This window comes from Arachis ipaensis, chromosome B8, assembly GCF_059453495.1.
Source record: "Arachis ipaensis isolate K30076 ecotype BB chromosome B8, ASM5945349v1, whole genome shotgun sequence".
Taxonomy (NCBI): Eukaryota; Viridiplantae; Streptophyta; class Magnoliopsida; order Fabales; family Fabaceae; genus Arachis; species Arachis ipaensis.
Window position 1 is genome coordinate 124,907,411 of NC_142443.1, and position 22,501 is coordinate 124,929,911.

A 22,501-nucleotide genomic window follows, 5' to 3' on the forward strand; every position below is an offset into this window, starting at 1 on the left:
AATTTTTGCGCTTCCTTTGTCAAATTTCTGAATTTGTCCCTAAACCATAGCAAATACTATTTCATAAATACTAATCCAATAACCCTCTTTTAAAGAAGGCTATCATAATCCAAGAAAGAGGCTTACGTGGAAATTGCCATGTATGGGAAGGCTCGGACAGTACTGGTGCCACATTGATAGAAATCTTTATGCATCAATTTCGTTAGATAACTAACAAGGGTGGAATCAATTTCAGCCAACTCTTAATTAAGATGCATCCCAAGTCTCATTAAAAAAAAAAAAAAGAGGTTGTAGGTCTTTCTTTTTTAATAATTGGATGTTTCATTCTATGAAGATTGAATTTTTTTATTTGTTAGGAATTATTATTTAAAAATTTATTCTTTGATTGTGGATGTTTTTTTTAGTAATTACATGTTTCATTCTGTAAATATTAGATATTTTTTATTAAGATTTATGATTTGAAAATTCATTCTTAAGAGGTTGTAGATGTTTCTTTTTTTATAATTAGATGTTTCTTTCTGCATTTTAAATCCCAATACTCTATTAAGGGAAGAAAAAAGATTCACAATATACTAAAAAAATCTAAATTATATTGAATAAAACATTCAAATTACATAAAAAAAATTCAAATCACATCGAAAAAATCTAAATTACATTAAATTCAATTTTAAGGGGTTGTGGATGTTTCTCCTAAACCCCAAGACATTTTCTACTAAAAAATGAAAAAACATTCACAGTATAGAAAAAAAAATCCAAATTATATCAAACAAGATATCCAAATTACATGAAAAGTAATATTCAAATTACATAAAAAAAAATTCAAATAACGTTAAATTCATTTTTTTAAGAGGTTGTGGATGTTTCTTTTTTTGTAATTGGATGTATTTCTTTGTAAAAGAAACATACGCATTCTAAATTTCAGTACATTTTCTATTAAAGAACGAAAAAACATCCACAGTATGAAAAAAAAAATTAAAATTATATAAAAAAATATCCAAATTACATTAAAAAGAATCCAAATTTTACGTCGAAAAAGAACGACGGTGGCGAAGGGCAAGACGCGACAGGGACGGTGACGCGAGGGCGGAGACGCGTCGCAATGGAGGACGGCGAGTGGCACGATAGTGCGAAGTAGCGCAATAAAGGGCGGGGAAGCAGACGCACTGACAAACGTCAACGGTGCACGAGAGGAGAAGTAGAAGAGAGAAGATGAGAGCACGGGTGATTCTTTAAAATTATACGGTACAAATATGCAAAAAATACAGAACCTAATTTTTTAAATTTCAATATTAGATTTAGAGGGGAATTGGCTTACAGGAAGTTGTCCCCTATGAGGCTATGATGTTGCATAGTTATATCAAAGCAGAGTTAAAATAAGCAAGGCAGACTGGAGGAACTAATATTGGAATTTTCATTTAAAATCTATGTAAGAACATATGGGATTCTTTTCATTTCTACTATAATCATCGTCAATTTACAACATGCTAATTTATCTACACAAAAGAATAAAAATACAAGCAACCTCTGAAATGAAAAACCAAAAATACTCTATCCTTCGGATAGAAGACAATGAGACGATGGCAACCAACAGAAGAGAAAAATATTCTGACGCAGCCTAAAGAGTATGTGATGTAACTTTACGAAAGAAAAAGATCGAAGAAAAAAGGAACAAGAGTCACTTGTGTCATCTTGGTGGACCATCAGGGATGGGATACATTTCTATTTGTCTGTTGCCGCCGATGACTCTCTGATTCGCAAATTTCTCGGCTTCTCGTGAGATCTGAATATCACTGGGGTAGTAATATTGATAAATATATTTCACAGCAAAACGAGGAAGCAATGCTGCTATCAAGATTCCTAGCAAACATAACCAGAACAATCCAGTACCTGCAGAATTAAATATGGCCCTGTAAAAATTTGAGAGGCAAACATCAGAATTTATGCATGGAGAAACTAAAGCAATGCAAAAGCTTCTTATGTTAGGAAATCATATGTAATTGGTCTATTTGTGTGCTATACAAATATATATAAGAACGAATAATCATATTAGCTAATAGTGGTCTCACTGTTTTAAAAATAATAAAAAAGATTTAAGATTATTATCGAGTTAGATCTTAATGAGATCAAGTACCACAAATTAAGATCAAGGATCGAAATCAAGATCAAGAATCACAAGACCCTCAATCGTGCTCATGGATCACGTATGATTATAACTTTCTTGATTAACATGGATGATCCTAGGATTAAAGAATTTAACGATTTCCAAGTTCCAACATCATGTGGTGAATGAAGATAAATAAACTAACTTCTACGTTGGGTTCTAAACTTCTAATTTCTAAACATCGTAGTAACTTATTCTAAGCCTATAAAACAAAAAAGCACTTTCTTGAAGGGTTTAGCATCACTCCGGAAATCCAATGAATTAAAAAGAAATGAAATATTATTTCATGCTTGGAACAGGCAACTCCAAAATGCTTGAATATTAGGATAAATCACATTGACTTCCCTAAGACCAAAGCTATGTTGCACACGGCACTCCCTTTAAAAATTTTAAATACACAAACTAACCACAATTGAACTTTAACTGATATTATAGTTAATTCTCTTATATTTCGTAAAACACATCATTGAACTCACAAGGTCAAGGATAAATATGAATATCAAGAAGAGAAATGCTGAGTATAGTATCAGAAAACCACAAGGAAGGCCAGCAAGTTACCCTAAATATTAGGTTCATCAATAAATCCTGGTCATTAAGATCTGTACATTTATTATTGTTTTCCTAGTTTAATTTTCCTCCGTAATCTCGCTTAAGATTGGATGCTCAAGAAACAATAAACAAACACAAGCATACTCATTTAACCACAGACATATACACATACAAGTTTATAGGTATAAAAAGATAGAGAATGGGGAAAGATAGCACATACCAGTATCCGGGAAATGTCGGTATGGCATCGATAATCATGACACAAATGACAGTTGCAACAATAGAGCCCCAAATGACTGCATGAATAACCCAATTCCACCTGATGATGTCCATAGCCAAGTGCAAATTTACCAAAATAACCACTGAAAGTGTCCAAAGATCTCCTATGCTTGATATATCTACAGTGCTTCCCCAGTAGGCAAAAAGGGGAATAAAGAAAACAACAATGCTTTGCCAAAAAGTATCAGCCATTGTCACCCAAAACAATTTTTTATTGTAAGCCTCTCGTCTTTGCCCGGCTCCATAAAGCTGAGGATACTTTAGGAGAGTCCTTTTGCTAAGATCCTTGTCAAGAATACCAACTACAATAGTCGGAAACGCCGTGTAGATTATTGAATACAACATGCTGCTCCACTCATTTATAGCAGTTGTCACAGTGTAGGCAGTGAAAAGCACATACCTGAAAAACGATTTGGAGGAATAAAACATTAACAAAATCATTTTTATCTAAATAACCAGGTAGGTTCAGTTAACAAGAGATAAGAAACCGCGCAAGGCAATGTTTGTGGCATATCTAAATTTACAATATCATAACAAAAATATCTATATATTTACGCATGCTGAACTGTAGCTTACCAAAACAGGACGAGAACAATGATAGCATTTCTGTAAAAATTGTATATTATCATATAACCAAGTCGTTGATAATTCCAATGCCCATGTATGAATAAAAGAGGAACCAAAAACCGAAACTGTCCCATTGCAAAATCTGAAGCCATCACAGCTTGTCGACCCTCCTGTCCACTGATGCCAACTCCAACATCAGCCATTTGGATCATCGAGACATCATTAGCACCTGAAACACATGCATAATAATTACTTATTTTAAAATAAAACATCAATCAGGCAAAGAAAAAAAATATATCCTTATTTTTTTTGTTCTAGTATTTAGTTTAATTTTTTTAAGGAAACAAGTGTAAGATTTCATACCATCTCCGATGGCTAGAGTCATGTCAGCCGTCCTTTTCTTAACAAGGGCAACAATTCCAGCCTTTTGCAACGGAGCCACTCGACAACACAGAACAACAGAACATCTACTTGCAAGTTCAAAGAGCTGGAATCTCAACAGAAATAGACAATGTCAGGAGTTGAGCATGGAATAAAACATTGCAAAGGAAGTTCAATATTTAGTACCATTTACCTCTTCTTCAAGTTCACTGTCAAGAATATACACAAGGCTTGTACCATCAATAATCAAGGCTATTGGTGTTGCAATAGCATCAGAAAATCCTTCAAAATTGTTGTGAACCGCAGATGCAGCCAATGGTTGTCTAGACTTAACAAGAGCATTCTGTAAATGTCTTCTACATGATTCTCTATTGTTGCTATTGATTATAATTTGAGTCATGCTGTTTGTCAAGAGCTTCGAGGAGTAGCCAATTGATATGGCAGTTTCCTGTTTGTCCCCGGTTAATACCCATACTTTAATACCTGCAGTCCTTAGAGACTCGATAGATTCCGGTACTCCTTTCTGTAGTTTATCTTCAATAGCAGTTGCACCCAATATGCACAGATTATTTTCTACATTGCTAGCAACCTTGCGAAGTAAGGCAGCCCTTCCAAGCAAAGCAGTACTTGCTGCTTCAAAGGCAAAGTGCCATTGATCGAATTCTGACACACTCAGGTCCCGCATTCCGATAACAAGGGTCCTCAAACCCAGGGAGGAGTAAGAGTGAAGATGGGTTTCAGTTGCTCGTAGTATTTCAGTGTTCAATGATTTATCTATCACACTAAGCATGGATGTATCTGCTCCTTTTACAAAAAGTTTCACAGAATTGTCTGTGTACCCCAAGATAACTGACATTCGCTTTCGATCACTGTCAAATTCATGCAAACCCAAGACATTGAACCTGCACAGCCCATAATGGGAATATTTTCATTAAAAAAGTGGAAAACCATGACTAGTGGTCCATGAGACTTCATTAAGAGGAATCAAGGGACTTCTTGTTAGTTAGATTTCAGGTAACAAACAAGACAAATAAACACATTGTACTCTATGTATATAATATAGAGCCTGGAAAGAAAGAAGATAAAGTGCACATGTAGATGACTTAACTTTGTTTCCAAATTTATATGGCTCAACCTAGAAAAAAAATTCTCATTTTTGTGGCATTGACCATCAGTAAATCAATGCCATTGCATCTTATCACAACCATCCCTAAGTCATTTTTAACAGTAATGATAGAGACTCAAGGCCCTTAGATACTAATAGATATGAAGAAAAGGAAGAGTGGGTTGACCAAAGAAGCAAATCAGGAAAAGAGACAAACTAAGGTGTAGAGAGGCTCTAATGGCGGTTCAATCTTGCAAGGGGTTCCATTGTGGGGTAGAACAGAATTGAGACTAGAAGACGCCGAAGTGATTCATTATGCCAAGGACATTCTTTCCTTTCTTGTATTTCCTATTTTCCTTAATACTGTTTTCCATATCCGAAACAAACACTTAGTTGGCTGGGAATTCACATTGAAATCAGCATCTCAGACATTCCATTCCTTAGCTCAGATGTAACAACTATTGAACTACGTATTGACCCAATCTTTAATTTTACTTACTGTTCTTGTTGGGGATTCTACAGATCTTGCCTCGCATGACTAAACCCCAGATGGTGAGATGACTAAACCCCAGATGGTGAGATTCTGCCATGTTCCCACAACAAGCACTGCCACAACTTTCTCCCTAGTGCATTCATTCCTAATCTTGTCTAATCCGCCTACTCAACTGATGGAATATCATCATCTTTGCACCACTTAGATTGCTCTCTCATGTTTCTATGCCTGACATTTAGTGATACTTTCCTATCTCATTTAAAAGAGTCAGTAACTTATCCTTTTGTCTTGCAATCTCCAACTTTCAACTGTAAGCTTAAATCAGTGCGTCTGTTTCTGAATTATACTTTAGTGTGTCTAGTGCTGAATTATTCTAAGTTCCCATTCATTTTCTTTCTTGATTTGCTAACTGCTATCTCTATATTCAATAAACACATTCAAGGCCAACCAATATATATAAATAAAAGATAAAGAAACTCATAATCTAAGTTCCACAGGAAATTCCAAACAAAAAAATGTGCTGACAACCTTCCTATCTGCTCAGTCAACATTAAGTCAAAACTAGTAACACCATAAAGTTCAGAGTATAGAAAAGATGAAAAGCAGAAGTTTTAGGAAAAGAAGGTCAGTTTACCTTTGTCTTTTTCCATGAATATCAATGACAATGTGACCTGAGGTTCGTTCTATGAGCATGAAGCCATAGGCAGCAGCAGCATATGCTAATGCTTGTTCATCCGGAGATTCCCCTTGGTAATCTATCAGCTTAACTGTAGGATCAGATGTATCAACAACGAGAGGTACAATTGTATTGCAGGCTGCCAGTGCTAAGAAAAAATCATATATTTGTTTTCCCTCAACATTTCCAAAACCATTTTTTGATAATTGCAAAAGCTTTTGATTGACCTTCACCTTCATCTTTGGCTTCAAGACCTTTCCATCCACTAAGATCAAATAATGACACAAAAATAGAACATTTTAATTATAAACAAGCTCCTGCATTATAGGGGATGTTAAAAGTGAATTAGCACAAAACTAAAATATTGGAAATACTGAGTTGCACCTTGAGCAGAGCATTCAGCTTGATGCCCATGCTCCAAACTTGCTTCTGTGGAACTGTAATCGACACCCCAGATGCTCGCACATTGAAACTCCATCTTGTTCTCGGTAAGTGTACCGGTTTTGTCAGAGAAGACATATTTAATTTGGCCTAGGTCTTCATTAATGTTCAGAGCCCTGCACTGAAATCTTGAATTTGTTGCTGCATCATACATTCTGGAGTCCCGGATCATGAAATATGCCTGACCAACACGGACGAGCTCCATGGATATATACAAGGATATGGGGATCATCACCTGGAACACTATAACTGACTTAAGGAAAGTAAAAAGGATTTCCAATCCCCATCCGTAATATTGATAGCTTTCCTTTTCACCTTCGGAAAAGTCTAGTTTCCTGTAATAAGGCATCAAATCCAGCTCATTCTTGTGGCTCTTTAACCAAATAGCGGCACAAACCGAGGTGACTGTACACAATGTTACAAGAAAGACAGAAAGCATAATGATCTCCAAGTTCATGTGAGTCTCAAGCTGGCTCCTCTTCGACGGAGCACCTGAGTTGTTGAGCATCGCTTTGGTCTCGTGACCACAATACACGGCAACACCAACACCCCAATTAGTATTCTTGAGTTCACAGCCTCTAAGGACAATATTGGAGGACCCAAGCGACAACCTCTTTCCATCAACTTCCATGTTACCCTGAAATCCATATATGTTCCTATTTGGCTTCTCACACTTAATTAACCCAATAAACCTCTCCTTCTCTGGCACCTTCGCTTGAGTCTCTTGTTTCGCATACCGAGTCTTCAAATTAGACTCTCCATCAAGGTTAGTAGTCTGCACATACGCAACCCCAGTAGGATCACTAGTTGAAAGCAACACAATATCACATGGAATGGTTTCGTTTGCAGCAATCTTAACGATCTCACCAACTTTTACATCCTTCCACTTCTTCCCTTGAAACTGGCCGTCAACCATAACGGACGCAATTCGGTTATTCTCGACTTTGTCTGATTTGTGCCTCCTCCAATCCTCAAAAGCATCCTTAACAGCAGTAACAAACAAAACAAATGCAAGTGGTAAAATGGAAACACCTCTACCGAAAACAGCAAGCTGAGGCAGCTGATTAAGGATTGCAATGATGAGAAAGTAAATGTAAGCAACTCTATGAAACTGTTCAAACAAGTTCCTTGGAAGAAATGTGATAATTGAGTACTTGCTAGTACGAATCGAATTCCCGGAAAATTCAAACCTCTCGTTTGTCCTCTCTGGATCATCAACATACACCAATCTTGCATCCTCATCACTGATTTCCTTCTGAGACATACTTAAAGCTCCAGAATCAGCACCCTTTGACCCATAGCTAACAGGCTTGGATCCTGAGTGGCCAAAAGTCGAGTTCCTTGATGAATTGTTCATGGAAGAGCTGAAATTGGGAAAATTCTCAACTTGGTCCATCGTAATTCATAAGTGATGCAATAATTGTTTGTCTTTGAATTCAATTAAAGAGGTAAATCTTGGGGTTTGGAGTGTTCTGGAAGACTTCCGAGAAGAAGTTGATAAAGCTGAGAACTCATGATGCGAAAACTAAAGAGACAAAACATATGAGACACTCTCTTGATTCCAACGTGGTACCAGACAAATTAGGCTTCTACGGCAACGCAAGTACACAACATAGGAGTTTAAGAAGAAATAAATTATAATAATCAAGATTTAAAAAGAAAAGGGAAAATCCAGAAGCTCAAATTACTAAAAAAGATAGTGTGCGGTTAGAAACTTAAGAATTGAGTTTTGAGACCAAAGTGGTGGTGAGTTTCAACATTGAAGCACGTTGAGATGGTAGAGAAAGTAGTGTATTGTTATAGCTATAGTGGTGGTTGCAGAAGCGTGTATATGAGAGAGAGGTGGCGAAATTGCACAAGGTCGAAGACAATATAGAAGCGAGAGAGAGAGAGAGAGACGACGACGACGACGACGACGGCAAATCGGCAATTGTCGCTTGTAAGAAAGGAAGAACAAGTCAGTGTCAGTGATCGTTGGACGAAGCGCGTGCAATATTACTTGTTAATCATGGGTTGGCTAAACTTTCTTTTTTTTTTGGTTTAGTTTTTTTCTTTTGGGTCAAAAATTTTCGATATGAATTGATTTTTGGAGTTATGTCTAGTGATGAGTTGGAGAGTGATGTATTTTGGTATAGTGGTTTTAGCTTTCTCACTAACGACGAGATTATTAAAAAAAATTAACTCAATTAAGAAATCTTGCATATAGCCAGATGATTTACTGCTACACATACAAGTAAAAAGGCCGTACAAGTTTTACAAGTTATCAGCCCAAACTACATTAACACGCGCATTAACTCATTTTGAATGGAGCGTAACTACACGCGCCCCACTCAAACGGTTCCTCTTCGTCTTCTTCTTCTTCTTCTTCTCTTCTTCTTCTTCTTCTTCCTCTTCCTCTTCCTCTTCCTCTTCCTCTTCTTCTTCTTCGTTTTTTTTTTCGATTTTCATGGTTTCTAAAATTCTTCTTCCTCTTCCTCTTCCTCTTCCTCTTCCTCTTCTTCTTCTTCTTCTTCTTCTTCTTCGTTTTTTTTTCGATTTTCATGGTTTCTAAAATTCTTTTTCTTCTTCTTGCTGCACGTTCTTCTTCCTCTTACTCTTCTTCTTCTCCTTTTCTTTCGTTTCTGCACGTTCTTCTTCCTCGTTTTCCTCTTTTTCTTCTTCTTCATTTACGTCTTTTCTCTCTGTTTTTTCTTTTTTTTCGATTTTTCATGGTAAAATCGTTTTTGAAGAAGAAGAAGAAGCAGAAGATGAGGAGGAGAAAGAGAAAGAGTTCTGAATTATGCATAAGATGTACTTCAACGAATTTTGGGTGTATTTTCTTAAATCCTTTAGGTGTATTCCTATAATCGTTTGGGTGAATTCTTGTAACCGTTTGGGTGTATTTTCTGTAATCCTTTGGGTGTATTTCTGTAATCATTTGGGTGTATTTGAGTGATATCTGACTGATATCTATGGGTGTATCTGACTCATATCTATGGGTGTATCTTACTGATATCTATGGGTGTATTTTTCATTTCAGAAAAAATGGCAGGCAGAAACCAAGCTGAAAAAAATGTAAGAACAAATATATGTCTTCGATCAAATCAGTTTTTCATAATAGAAATATATCTAACTCTAATTTTGCTTTGTTTACAGCAAATCAAGGATCTAAAGTGTGCAACCCATCTGTTGAGTGAGAAATTCAGAAATATGAGCGAGGAGAAGTGATGCAATAAGACTGTCCAGACCATCCTCATTGTTATTGAGTCCATTTTGTCAGATAGATTCTAATGATATTGTCACTGATTAATGTAATTGTTATATACTCTTGTAAGAAATTGAACACATGGTGTAAATATATTTGATCCAATTATAAGTAAATTTTTTTTCCATAATTAAACTCTCTCTGGTGTATTCAAAATGTCTGATTTACAGGTACTATAATATGAAGTGGTGATCCAGATAGATTGGAACCCATATATGACGGTCTGCATAATACACCCAAACACAGACTATAAATACACCCGATAAAAAATTAAATTTACACCTCTACTGCAGATTTTAACCCAACACTACCTGAAAGCCACTTGTTGTCCACAAGACCAAAATTAATTAAACTCTCTCTGGTGTATTCAAAATGTCTGATTTACAGGTACTATAATATGAAGTGGTGATCCAGATAGATTGGAACCCATATATGACGGTCTGCATAGAGATCTGCATAATACACCCAAACACAGACTATAAATACACCCGATAAAAAATTAAATTTACACCTCTGCTGCAGATTTTAACCCAACACTACCAGAAAGCCACTTGTTGTCCACAAGACCAAAATTAATTAAACTCTCTCTGGTGTATTCAAAATGTCTGACTTATAGGTACTATAATATGAAGTGGTGATCCAGATAGATTGGAACCCATATATGACGGTCTGCATAGAGATCTGCATAATACACCCAAACACAGACTATAAATACACCCGATAAAAAATTAAATTTACACCTCTGCTGCAGATTTTAACCCCACACTACCTGAAAGCCACTTGTTGTCCACAAGACCAAAATTAATTAAACTCTCTCTGGTGTATTCAAAATGTCTGATTTACAGGTACTATAATATGAAGTAGTGATCCAGAATTCCAAATAGATTGGAACCCATATATGACGGTCTGCATAGAGATCTGCATAATACACCCAAACACAGACTATAAATACACCCGATAAAAAATTAAATTTACACCTCTGCTGCAGATTTTAACCCAACACTACCTGAAAGCCACTTGTTGTCCACAAGACCAAAATTTAGCAGAAAATCATTCCAATTCCTATCAAATGAGTCTTTGCTATGAGGGTTTCATTTTTTCTCTTTGCTACATGTAATCAATTGATTCTTAATCTTGTTTTCCTTCCTATTTGTGCTCCACTTCGCCCTGATTCAGCTGACAATCTGAGGTTGAATCATCTATTATCTTCAAAACGAGTTCAAACTTTGATTTCAGAAACCAGAAAATCGAAAAGAAAACGAAGCTGGAGTTACAGAGAGAAGAACTAACGTCAATGACGAAGAACAAACCAATGAGAAAGGAGAAGAAAAGAACGATCGAAAAACCAGGGGAAGACGCGCGAGAAGAAGAACGATGAAATTTGGAAAGAAGGAAAACAAAGAAGGAAACAAATCTTTTAAATTTGGTAGTTATACAAACGCGGGATCTTTGTATAGCGCGTGTAAGTGACGTAGGAGTTGCAACGCGTTTTAGTGAATTAGGCGTTAATGAACTTGTAATAGTTACAAGCCCTAATCGCTTGTATACTGAGCTTTTCCCTTATAAAAAATATAAAAAAGTTTCTCGCTAATGGCGAGATGAATTTTGATTTTTTTTTAAATAAAAAAATATCTCGTTAGTTGAAAAAAATTAAAAAAAAATTATTTTCTTTAAAAAAAGATGACTTTGTATAAATAATATGATGTTTGTCAGTAGTTCGTAAGCTTTTTAATAGACTGATTTAATAGTTTCAGTATCTCATTTTATACAAAATTGTAATAATTTAGTATTATTTGTACCAAAAGTTAGGGGTGTTCATGGTTTGGTTAATCCAAAAACCAAACCAGTTTTTTGGTTAACCAAAAATATAGTATTGGTTAATTAACCAAATTGGTTTTACATGATGAAACCGGTTATTAACCGGTTAATGAATTTTAAAACCGGTTTTTAATCAGTTATTAAAATAAAAACCGGTTTTTAAAAAAATAACCAGTTTTTATATAAAAAATCGGTTTTTGTACTAAAAAACCAGTTTTTGTACCAAAAAACCGGTTTTTGTACCAAAAAACCGGTTTTTGTACTAAAAAATTGGTTTTATACCATAAAATTGGTTTTTACATGTAAAAATATATTTTTACACAAAAATTAATATTTTTACATATAAAACCCAAATTTTTACACAAAAAACCAGTTTTTGTCCCAAAAACCGATTTTTATACTAAAAAATTGGTTTTTATACCATAAAAATAGGTTTTTACATGTAAAAATAGATTTTTACACAAAAATTAATATTTTTACATACAAAAACCCAAAATTTTAAACCTTTTTTTAATTGAATTTTTTTAATCTAATTTTTTTCTTTCTAAATGATACGAGTAATATTTGTAAATAATGAAGTCCCTTCCATTGCTTTCGTTCCTTTTTCTTTCTTATCTCTTTTCAATATTTTCTATAAATAATTTTTTCTCTTTCTCTCTCTCTCCTCTTCTCTTTCTTTTCTCTCTCTCTCCCATTTTTCTCTCTCTTCCTCTCTTTCTCTTCTCTCTCTCCCCCTCCTCTCTCTCTCTCTCTCTCTCTCTCTCTCTCTCTCTCTCTCTCTATCTCTCCCCTTCCCCTTCCCCCTCTTTCTCCCCCTCCCCTTTCGTTCTCTCTATCCTTCTCTCCCTCTCTCTCCCCATGCTCTCTCTCTCCCCCTCCCTCTTCTCTCTCCCCTCCTCTCCCTCTCCCCTTCTCTCTCCCCTCTTCTCTTTTCTCTCTCTCCTTCTCTCTCCCTATCCTCTCTCTCTCCCCTCTCTCTTTCTATCTCTTTGTCTTCTTTCTCTCTCTGCTTCTCTCTCTCTTATCCTTCTTCTCTTTTCTTATCTCTCTCCTTTTTTTCTTTCTCCTCCTCTATCTTCGCCTCCTCTCTCTCTTCTCTCTCGCTTTAGAGAGAAGAGGAGAAAAGAGATAGAAGAGGGATAGAGATTGAGAGAAGGTTGAGAGAGAAAGAGAAAAGAGAGAGTAAGAAAAGAAAGAGGAGAAGGAGAGAAAATGAAGAGAGGAAGAGGAGGAGAGAGAGAAAGAAGAAAAGGAAAGAGAGATGAGCGAGAGAGAGAGAAAGAGAGAAAAGAAAAAAGAGAGAGAGAGAGGAAGGAGAGGGGAGAGAGAGAGAAAGAGAGAGAAAGAGAGAGAGAAGGGAAAAGAGAGGAGAAAGTAGAGAGATATGGGAGAGAGAGAGAGAAGGAGAGGAGAGGAGAGAGAGAGAGAGAGGAGGGGAGAGATAGAAAAAGGGGAGAGATGATTAGAGAGAGAAAGGGGAGGAGAGAGGAAGAGAGAGAACGGAGGGGGAGAAAGAGGGCAAGGAAAGAGAGAGAGAGAGAGAAAGAGAGAGAGAGAGAGAGGAAGTGATAGAGCGGAGAGAAGGAGAGAGAGATAGAGAGAGAAGGAGAGAAAGAGAGAGGGAGAGAGAGAAAGAGGGAAGGGGAGAGAGAGGGAGAGAAGGATAGAGAGACAAGGGAGAGAGAAAGAAAGACGAGGTGGAGAGAGAGAGAAAGAGAGAGAGAGAGAGGAAGGGGAGAGAGAGAGGAGGAAGAGGGGAGAGAGAGAGAGAGAGAGAGAGAGAGAGAAAGAGAGGAAGATAGGGAAAGAGAGAGATAGGGGAGAGAGAGGAGGAGAGAAAGAGAGAAAAAGGAGAGAGAGAGAGAGAGAAGCGGAGAGAGAAGGAAAGGAGAGAGGAGATAAAGAGAAAAATGAGTTAGAGAGAGAAGGGAGAGAGGGGGGAAGGAAAGGGGAGAGAGAAGGAAAAGGGAGAGAAATAGGGAGAAAAGAAGAGAGAGAGAGAAGGGGATAGAGAATAGAGAGAGAGAGAGGGGATAGGGAGAGAGAAAAGGAGAGGAGGAGAAAGAGGAAAATGAGAGAGAGAGAGAGAGGAGGGAGAGTAGGGAAAAAGAGAGATAGGAGGAGAGAGAGAGAGAGAGAGAAAGAGAGAGTAAGGGGGAGAGGGAGGGAGAGAGAAAGGGAGAGGGAGAGAGAGAGAGAGAGAGAGAGAGAGAGAGAGAGAGAGAAAGAGTATGTAATTTGGTTTTGAAATTAAGTTTTGATTTTAATTTGGTTTTGGTTTTGGTTAACCGGTTAAAAACCGGTTTCTTTTAATTTGGTTTTGGTTAACCAATTCTAAAAAATATGGATATGGTTTTTAAATTGTTTCATTAAACTGGTTAACCAAAATGTGGTTATGGTTTTTTAACCGGTTAACCACATTTTGGTTTTTTTATGAACACCCCTACCAAAAGTTGACTAATTTATAACAAAAATCTATAAAAATATTTGTAAAAGAGTTTAGTGCGAGAAGGAAGAAGATCATTTATACAAAATTTAAGGGTGGGCGGGGGACTTCACCTAACATGCATGAAAAACGCGTGGCGCAATCCCATACTTTTCGCTATTGTTTGGAATCCTTTTGCAAGAATGGCAGAATTCTGTACAGACCCTAAGATACGTGGCTTCTTCCAGACTTCTCGCACTCACCAAGTTGTCAGCGTTAGTTTCTCGCCTATAGCAAGAAGCCTTGGCCTATCACGGTGGCATCTACTAGTTCAACCTACTAGTTCAACATCCACTGAGTTGCATATCACCACAACAAAAGTAATATAGAAAATAATGTGTTTCTGTTCTAATTTTTTCTTTTATTTAAGAGAGAGAAAAAATAAGAAAAATAAAATAAAAAAGAAGAAAAATACTATTGACAAGATCAAATCAAATCAAATTTCTAATTTCTTTCATGAATTTTTCTGTAAATAGAATTAGTTATAATATTTTTTTAATTTAATTTTAAGAATTTTATAATTAATTTTTTTATTTTAGGTTAGTATATTTTAATTTTAATTATTTCTATTTTTATAATTTCTCTATAAAAAAATAATTTCCTACACATTTGATATAACATAATATTCGAATACTTTAAGTTGGTATTAGAGTAAGATCTCTGCATTGTGTTTTTGATTTATAGTTATGGTTGACAATTTATATTTTCTCAGTTATTAATCATGAACAGAAAGAGTCAACCACTCCCACTCTATCAGATTTAAAATCTGAGTAACGGATATTAATTAATGATGACTCCCATTCGGTTCAGATCACTACTTTTCGACTGAATAAATGGTCAAATTATTTTAGGTGATCTCAATCAGTTCAGATGTACACACATTCGTAGAAAAGAGAAAATTAGATATCTCACCGGTGAACGAAGCCAGTCTAATGTCGTTGACCCACAATATAATGTGTAAGATATTAAAAATTTCATAGTGATGACATGACTAGTAAACTCAATGGAAGAGGATAGTGAATTTAGTGAAGGAGGTTATTAATAGTAACTATATATATTATATCACTGTCAAGGACTTGTGGAATAACATTAAGGAGATATATTCTGGTATTGAAAATAAATCCTAAATTTATGAACTCACTCTAAAATTTAGAGAAATTCAACAAAAGGGTGACAATGTCACTAAATATTTTTTATACATTGAAGCGGGTGGCAAGACCTTGACTATTTCAATAACTACAAGTGAAATTTAGCTATTGATGCTAAACATCACCAACAAACAGTGAAAAAAGGAGAATATTTCAATTGTTTGTAGGCCTCAATATGGAACTGGATGAGGTTCGTGACAAGAGCAATTCTATCCTCAATTGGAAAGTATTTGCTGAAATTAGAAGAGAAAAAACCTGTAAAGCTGTAATGATAAAAAAGACAGGCAAGACTGAATAGACTTTTTAAGAGCCTATGCACTCTTGGTGGCACCTGCTACATTTAAAAATTCATCAAATTAGAAACATCCCTCCAATATTTGGTGTGATCACTGTAATAAATCTTCTTATACCTGAAAAATCTGTTGGAAGATTCATAAAAAGCTAGCACATCTTAAAAACAACAAATCTAGTCCCAAAATACGCTTTATCCTAACTGCTCATGAACCTGAAAAATTATCATTGAGTAAAGAATATGTTGAGCAGCTTATAGGGTTGTTAAATTATAATTTTGTGTCTAATAATCTTAGTAGTTCTTTGGCTCAAATAGGTAATTTTAGTATTCCTATTTTCTTTAATTGCATCTCAAATTTGAATGCACCATAGATTGTCGATTCAAGTACATTTAACCATATGACCAGCTTCTTCCCTTTGTTTAAAACTTATTTTTTTTATTTTAAAAATGAGAAAATTAGAATTGCTAATAGTAGTTTTTCATCTATTGCTAGAAAATATACAATTAAATTGTCCAAAAATACCGACATAAAAATGTCCTACATGTACCAAAGCTTTCTTGTAATTTTCTCTTTATTAGTAAAAGTTGTAAGGATTTCAATTGTAATGTGACGTTCCTTGACACTGATAGTATTTTTTAGGACTGAACCTCTAAAAAGATGATTGGCAATGCTAAAATGATAAATGACTCTATCATTTTGAAAATATTTCATAGGATAAAAGTAGTTCAAGAATTTAATGATTCTTTAGCACAATAGACTAGGGCACCCTAGTTTTTCATATATCAAATAATTATTTCCAAATTTATTTAAGAATATTAATTCTTCCTTACTTGTAGGTGAAAGTTGTATTTGTGTAAAGAGCCGTAGAGTTTTTTATTATTCTCAACTTTATCATGCATCTAAACATTTTCACTTCATTCATAGTCATATATTGACTCCATCAAAAATAACAATTCAATTTGAAAAAAAAATTATTTGTAATTTTTATTGATGACCACATATGACTATGTTAGATCTATCTCATGTACGAAAAAGCTAAGGTTCCTAAAATTTTTCATTATTTCTTAATAATTGTGGAAACACAATTTGATACAAATTTCAATATCAAAAAGTGATAATGGTACTGAATACTTTAATAAAAATCTTGGTAAATTTTTTCAAGAGAAAGGTATATTTAGCATCAATTCACATGCTCCAATACATCCCAACAAAATGGCAATGCTAAAAGGAAGAATAAATATCTTCTTAAAGTAGCATGTGCCATTATGTTTGAGGATAATGTTCCAAAATATTTATGAGGAGATGCTATTCTAACAGCAGCCTAATTCATCATTAATTGAATGTTTGTGCATGTGTTAAATTATTGCACAATGTTGGATACGTTAAAAAAATTTCATCATGTAGGTTACATTCTGACTTACCTTTAAGAGTTTTTGGTTGTATTGTATTTTTGCATACACCTTCATATCAGTCTAAACTTGATCCAAGGGTAGAAAAATATATTTTTATTGGTTACTCTCCAAGTCAAAAGGGTTATAAATTTTTCAATCCATACATAAAGATATTTCATGTAAGTATGAATGTTATTTTTTTAGAACATAAAACTTTTTTTTAGAAAATTTCTCTTTCTGGAGAGAGTCTAAGTGAAGAAAAATTTTGTAAACTTTTACTCACTCTTATCTTACATATTGAGGATACAACTTTTACTGATCAAACAAATTCTAAAATTGTGTTAGAATTAGTTGGAACTCAAACAAAAAAAGAAATATCACAATCAGAAAAAGAACTTCAATGTTATGTTTGAAAATATTCCAAAAAGATTAGAGACTAGCTTCTCATTTGTACCAATCCAATCTGAAAATCTGAAAGACGGCCTAATTGTATTAACTTAAAAACTTTCATATAATTTTGAAATTTCTATTTCTAATAATAACCTACCAATAGCCCTTAGAAAAGAAATCATAATTTGTACCAAAAGGGCGTTGTCTCGTGCCGTCGCCGCCGCGCCTTGCCTCCATCACCATTGGAGCTTCGACCGCCGCTGTTCGCCATTCCAAACTGTTGTTGCTGCCGCTATCATGGTCGTCACCATCGTAGAGAAGATGAGGAGAGAAAAGGTAGCGCGTGAGAGAGCGAAGACGCAAGAGGGAAGGAGAACGCGACAGCTAGAGAGGGAGGCAGCATCGCCGCTGTCGCACATCACCACCGTCACCGTCGCTAGGATTATCGCCGCCACCACTATTAAAGACGAACCAAGTCATGCCCTAGCTACCGGAACTAATCGAGTTGGTGTTGCTGCCATAGGCACGATCATTCTTGCTTCTGGTTTCTGATCTTCTGATTGCTGGAATTTGCTGCAGTGGGAGCCGTTGCCACTGCCAAGAGCCAACAACGGGGCTGCTGCTACTGTTGGTTCTGATTCTGCTACCATGGTTCTGGTCTTATCTTTTCCTTAATTCTGATTCATTTGCACGTTCTGTTTTGTCACTACTGTAATTGCCATGCTCTAGTTTTAATTCAATTCTAGTCTTTGCTTTGTCTAGAATTCCCAAGGCTATTTTTGCCCTTGATTACACTAAATTTGAAATCCTTGTTCTGTTGCAACCATCATCATTTCTGTGGGAAATAACACTTCTGTCGTTTGGTTGATGCCGCTACCGCTGTCTCGATTACGTTGTTAATGCGACATTGAGGTAGGAGAGTTATTTTAAAATTAACTGTTTTAATTTACGAATGCCGTTGAAGTTTAGTGAGTAACTGCAAATAATTTATAAATGTCTCGTTTGATTAATTGATGAAAATTGATAAAATTGAGATTGTTGGTGATTGTCAATATAATTGAAATGTGATGAAATTGCGATTAATTTTGTGTTATTTGTTAAATTGATTGAATTTGGTGATGAAATTGGTTGAATTGTGGCTGTGAATGGTGATTAACTGGTGAGATTGGTTTTGGTTTGAGGTTGTGATTGTTACTGGTTTTTTTTCTTATGGTTTTGAAGTTACTAGAAACTCTTATTTTAATTGATTATGTCAAGTTGGTAGCTATTGAATTCTATTGAATTGTTCGTTTGATGACGTTGTGGTGGTTGTTATTGTTGATTTACGATTAACTGGAATTGATTTTGAGAACTGTTAAAGCATTGAAGTTTAATCATTGAATTGTTTCTTGAAATCTAACTTTTAAAATAAAATAGTAACCTTGCTAGAGAGTAAATGACTTTAAAATAACTAGAATAGTGGAAGGCTGATTTTTGGGGTTACTAGTTGATTGAGTTTAAAATTGAAAGGATTCTATGATATGTGAAAAGTAATTACGAATTGATGAGATTGGAGTTGGATTGATGGATTACATGAAAATTGTGGAGTATGATTGATTTGTTAATTGTTATGAATTGTGAATGTCCAATTGATTGAGAATCTTCTGTTTGATAACTGTTGAGAAAAGTTTGATGAGATGAGATGTTGAGAAAGAGGGAGACCGTAAGGGTGGCTAAGCCCGAGTTTTAGGCGAAGTACTGCCGAAATTTTTATAAAATTTAGGACTTTATTTGAAATGCTATTTTAAAAGATTTGGTTTTAGAAAGTTAAATTATTTGAGACTTATTTAGTTGGAAAAATATTTATTCTATTTTGAATTTGATTTATTAAGAAAAGTATAATGTTTTAAATTCTATCTTTTGAGAAGGGAGTTTGTTTTAAGTAATAATTTGAGTTCGATTTATTAAGGAAATGAATTTTTGTTAAACGATAAAGAAGTTTGGCTATCTAGAAACCTGAGGCAATGATAAGTGAATAATAAATAAGGTGATGCGGAGGTATGTATAGTTAAGCGGTGATGCGAAGGTACGTTTAATAATATGGGGATGCGGAGGTATGAGTATGTAATCGGTGATGTGGAGGTAAAATGAAAAGAAAGAAAATAAAAAGTCATGAGTGAAATAAATAATTGAAATAAATTATGATTCATGAAAATGAAATGTGAATGGGCCTTGTGCCAAATTGCTAATGCGAAAGGACCCGCCTAACTGATAGCCTGAGATTGCTAATGTGGGAATGTTCGCCTAACTAATAGCACTGTTTCTTACTGCGATATACATTAAGGTATTATTATGATGAGGCCTAATTGACACGGGTAACCGTGATGCCAAGGTGTCTAACTGACACAATAAAAAAACCATATTCGGGGTTCGTCCCGAGTAACGTCGGGTTGCGGGTAGACAACCGACGCATGAGCTCATGCACTACAAGAGAGGCGCAGAATACCGGTGGTTTTCTTCTTGATTAGCGGCGGTTTTAACCCGCCGCAAAATCAAAGGCCGGCGGCTAACTGGAAAGCCATGGAGATGGGCGCTGAGATTGGGTTCGGCGGCGGTTTCCAGCAACCGCTGGTATAACTGCCACTAAATCAAAATTTTGCGGCACACGATTAGAAAACTACTGCCAAATGAGACTGACACGATTTGCTCCTTGTTTACCGGCGGTTTTCAAACCACCGCGATGTATCTCGATATGTCCAAGTTGGGGCACATTTAGCGGCGGTTTTAAATCGCCGCTAAATTGTACTATAGTTTCGGACACAGTTACCGGCGGTTGCAAACCGCCGCCAAATGTAACAGATTTATTAATCTTTGAACCACGTTTTGGCGGTTTAAAACCGCCGCTAATTTAAAAAAAAAGAAAGAAATTTTGCGTTTTTCAAAGAAACACGTATAAATTTTTTAAAATATTATAAAATTATTTTTTCTCCTTTTAATTTTTTATTATTTTAAGAGTGAATATTTTCAACCTTAGAATCTATACTTGTGGCAAAAACAAAAAAATTATCTACAAAACAAAATAACATATTCATTAAAATACAAAGAAAACAAATCTCTCGCAAAGAATTGCATAGTTTAATTCAACAAAATGTTTGCTTCAATCCAAAATATCTCTAATCCTAATATACTATTTATCACTCTATCATTCCACAAAACTCATCCCTGCAGCGATGTCTGGTGGCAGCTCCTTACCTTGCCGTTGAAATAGATAAATTAGAGCACTCTCCATCACCTTCATCCTTTTATTCTCTGTTGTTGCCTCATCCTCCATCGCCATCCTCTTCAACTTCTCACCTTCCAACTCTGCCTGCAGTTCAATCAGCTTCCTCTGGGTCTCCTCTAGTTGGACTCCGTTGCCTAGCGCATGTGAATTCAAACCGAAGAGTTGAGTAGGAGACGGTCCGAAACCCACACCACGTACTCTACCCGGTTTCTCTTTTCCGAAAACTTGACCAATGGAATTACTTTGAGACAACACCCTAGAAGACTCATCATGTTGCTCAATCTCCTCAATTTTTTCCTACAGACACAAATTAGCAAATACAATCATTTTGTTGATAGGTCCATCGCATGTCAATAACACACCAAACAGAATGATTAACTGTATCACTTTCATCACAGTAAAAAACATACAAATATGTTCGAAAAAAATTGGTCTCAAGAGATAACAACATAAAACAACCAAAATAGAGCATCTGTTTCATAGGATGCCAACCACTGTAAAAAGAAATAAGGGATAAGTGAAACTGAATTATTTCGAACATAACAAACAAAGAATTTTCCTAAGAAATGTGAAACTCTACTTAAGGATTTAAATCGCATGCAATATAGGACATGTCTTTTTAATGCTTAACTAACAACTGTACTAGGTAGCATATATTTTATCTGCAGCAATAACTAAGGAACTGTAATCCACAAATCAATGAAATCACAGATGAAATTCAACCATAAGCATATCATCATGCACTCGAATTACTCATGAGGTTACTTAATCTGCACACCAAAAATAACCTCCTATATCAAAATCTGCTGTAATCTTCGTTAACTAAATCCATTCATCTAGGTTTAGAAATAACACAAATAATTTTTTTTGCTCTATCAATAAAGCTTATATAAATTATAATCAACATGGTGCCAAAAATTTATGAAATCTAAAAATTACACAGAATCAAATTTGAATGTTTGTCGATCATATATCGTTTTATAAATGCCACAATAAAATTAAGAAAAGATCATATATCATTTCATGTAGAAGTAAACGATTACCCTATGTGAGATCATAATTTTAACGACAAAGTCTAACAAGTAGTACTTACACCGATTGCTCTTGCTTCATCATTGATATAGGAGCCATCTTTTTTTTTTGTGCACTGTGATCCATAACTCTCCTCTACCGACTCTCCTTCCTTGTTTGTTCCGACTGTAACATCAAAGTTTTTGCCATTACCGTATTCCACAAAATCAATGAAAATTAATTCATAGAGATAGTCCAAATAGTGAATGAAAAAGTAAAGTACTTCTTCTTCCATCCGTCGTGCGATGCTTTTTGAACCGCCAGTGTAGGTATATAGTTGCTTTGATCGATTTTTCGCGTTTTTCTGGCACTTCTCCTATTGGTCCATCAGAGACAATGGGCAATTAGGAACTGATTTAAAAATACTCAATGCAACATAAATTGTTTTGTTGTGTACCAATGATAAACTAGATACCTTTGTCTCAGCTTTGGCGCGATAGTCAGGAACCATCTCCAATGTTCTCGATCAATTCCCGGCGAATGGTGCTCAATATGTTGGCTCGTAAAAAGCATTATACAACCTCAACCTTGTTTTCTTCCAAGACTTCCCCATACTTTTGAAAATATTTTTCTTGATAATTCCTTCGCTATCTTCATCAAAGTGGAAAATTTGCTACACAGATAATACAATTTGTCAATAATTGAAAAAATAAGCAGATTTAATTCAAAGTGGATATAAACTTTTACCTTGAGACATTCGTTATAAAACTTGTCCTTAGTGGTAATCTTATGCCAACTTTTCTCACA

At 35.3% G+C, this 22,501-nt stretch overlaps 2 protein-coding genes across 2 annotated transcripts; both read right to left on the minus strand.

Annotated features, from left to right (window-relative positions):
- Nucleotides 1-1,388: 1,388 nt before the first annotated feature.
- Nucleotides 1,389-8,752, minus strand: ALA1 (aminophospholipid ATPase 1). The gene is made up of 7 exons (XM_016315342.3): nt 6,596-8,752; nt 6,170-6,476; nt 4,131-4,839; nt 3,920-4,043; nt 3,566-3,785; nt 2,931-3,389; nt 1,389-1,907 (listed from the first exon to the last, which is right to left on the minus strand). Exons 1-7 carry the CDS (start codon nt 8,046-8,048, stop codon nt 1,685-1,687), a joined length of 3,495 nt encoding a protein of 1,164 aa, XP_016170828.1. The 5' UTR covers nt 8,049-8,752; the 3' UTR covers nt 1,389-1,684.
- Nucleotides 8,753-20,602: 11,850 nt separating this feature from the next.
- Nucleotides 20,603-22,205, minus strand: LOC107611418 (uncharacterized). The gene is made up of 3 exons (XM_016313345.3): nt 22,170-22,205; nt 21,777-22,070; nt 20,603-20,980 (listed from the first exon to the last, which is right to left on the minus strand). Exons 1-3 carry the CDS (start codon nt 22,203-22,205, stop codon nt 20,603-20,605), a joined length of 708 nt encoding a protein of 235 aa, XP_016168831.2.
- Nucleotides 22,206-22,501: the final 296 nt, after the last annotated feature.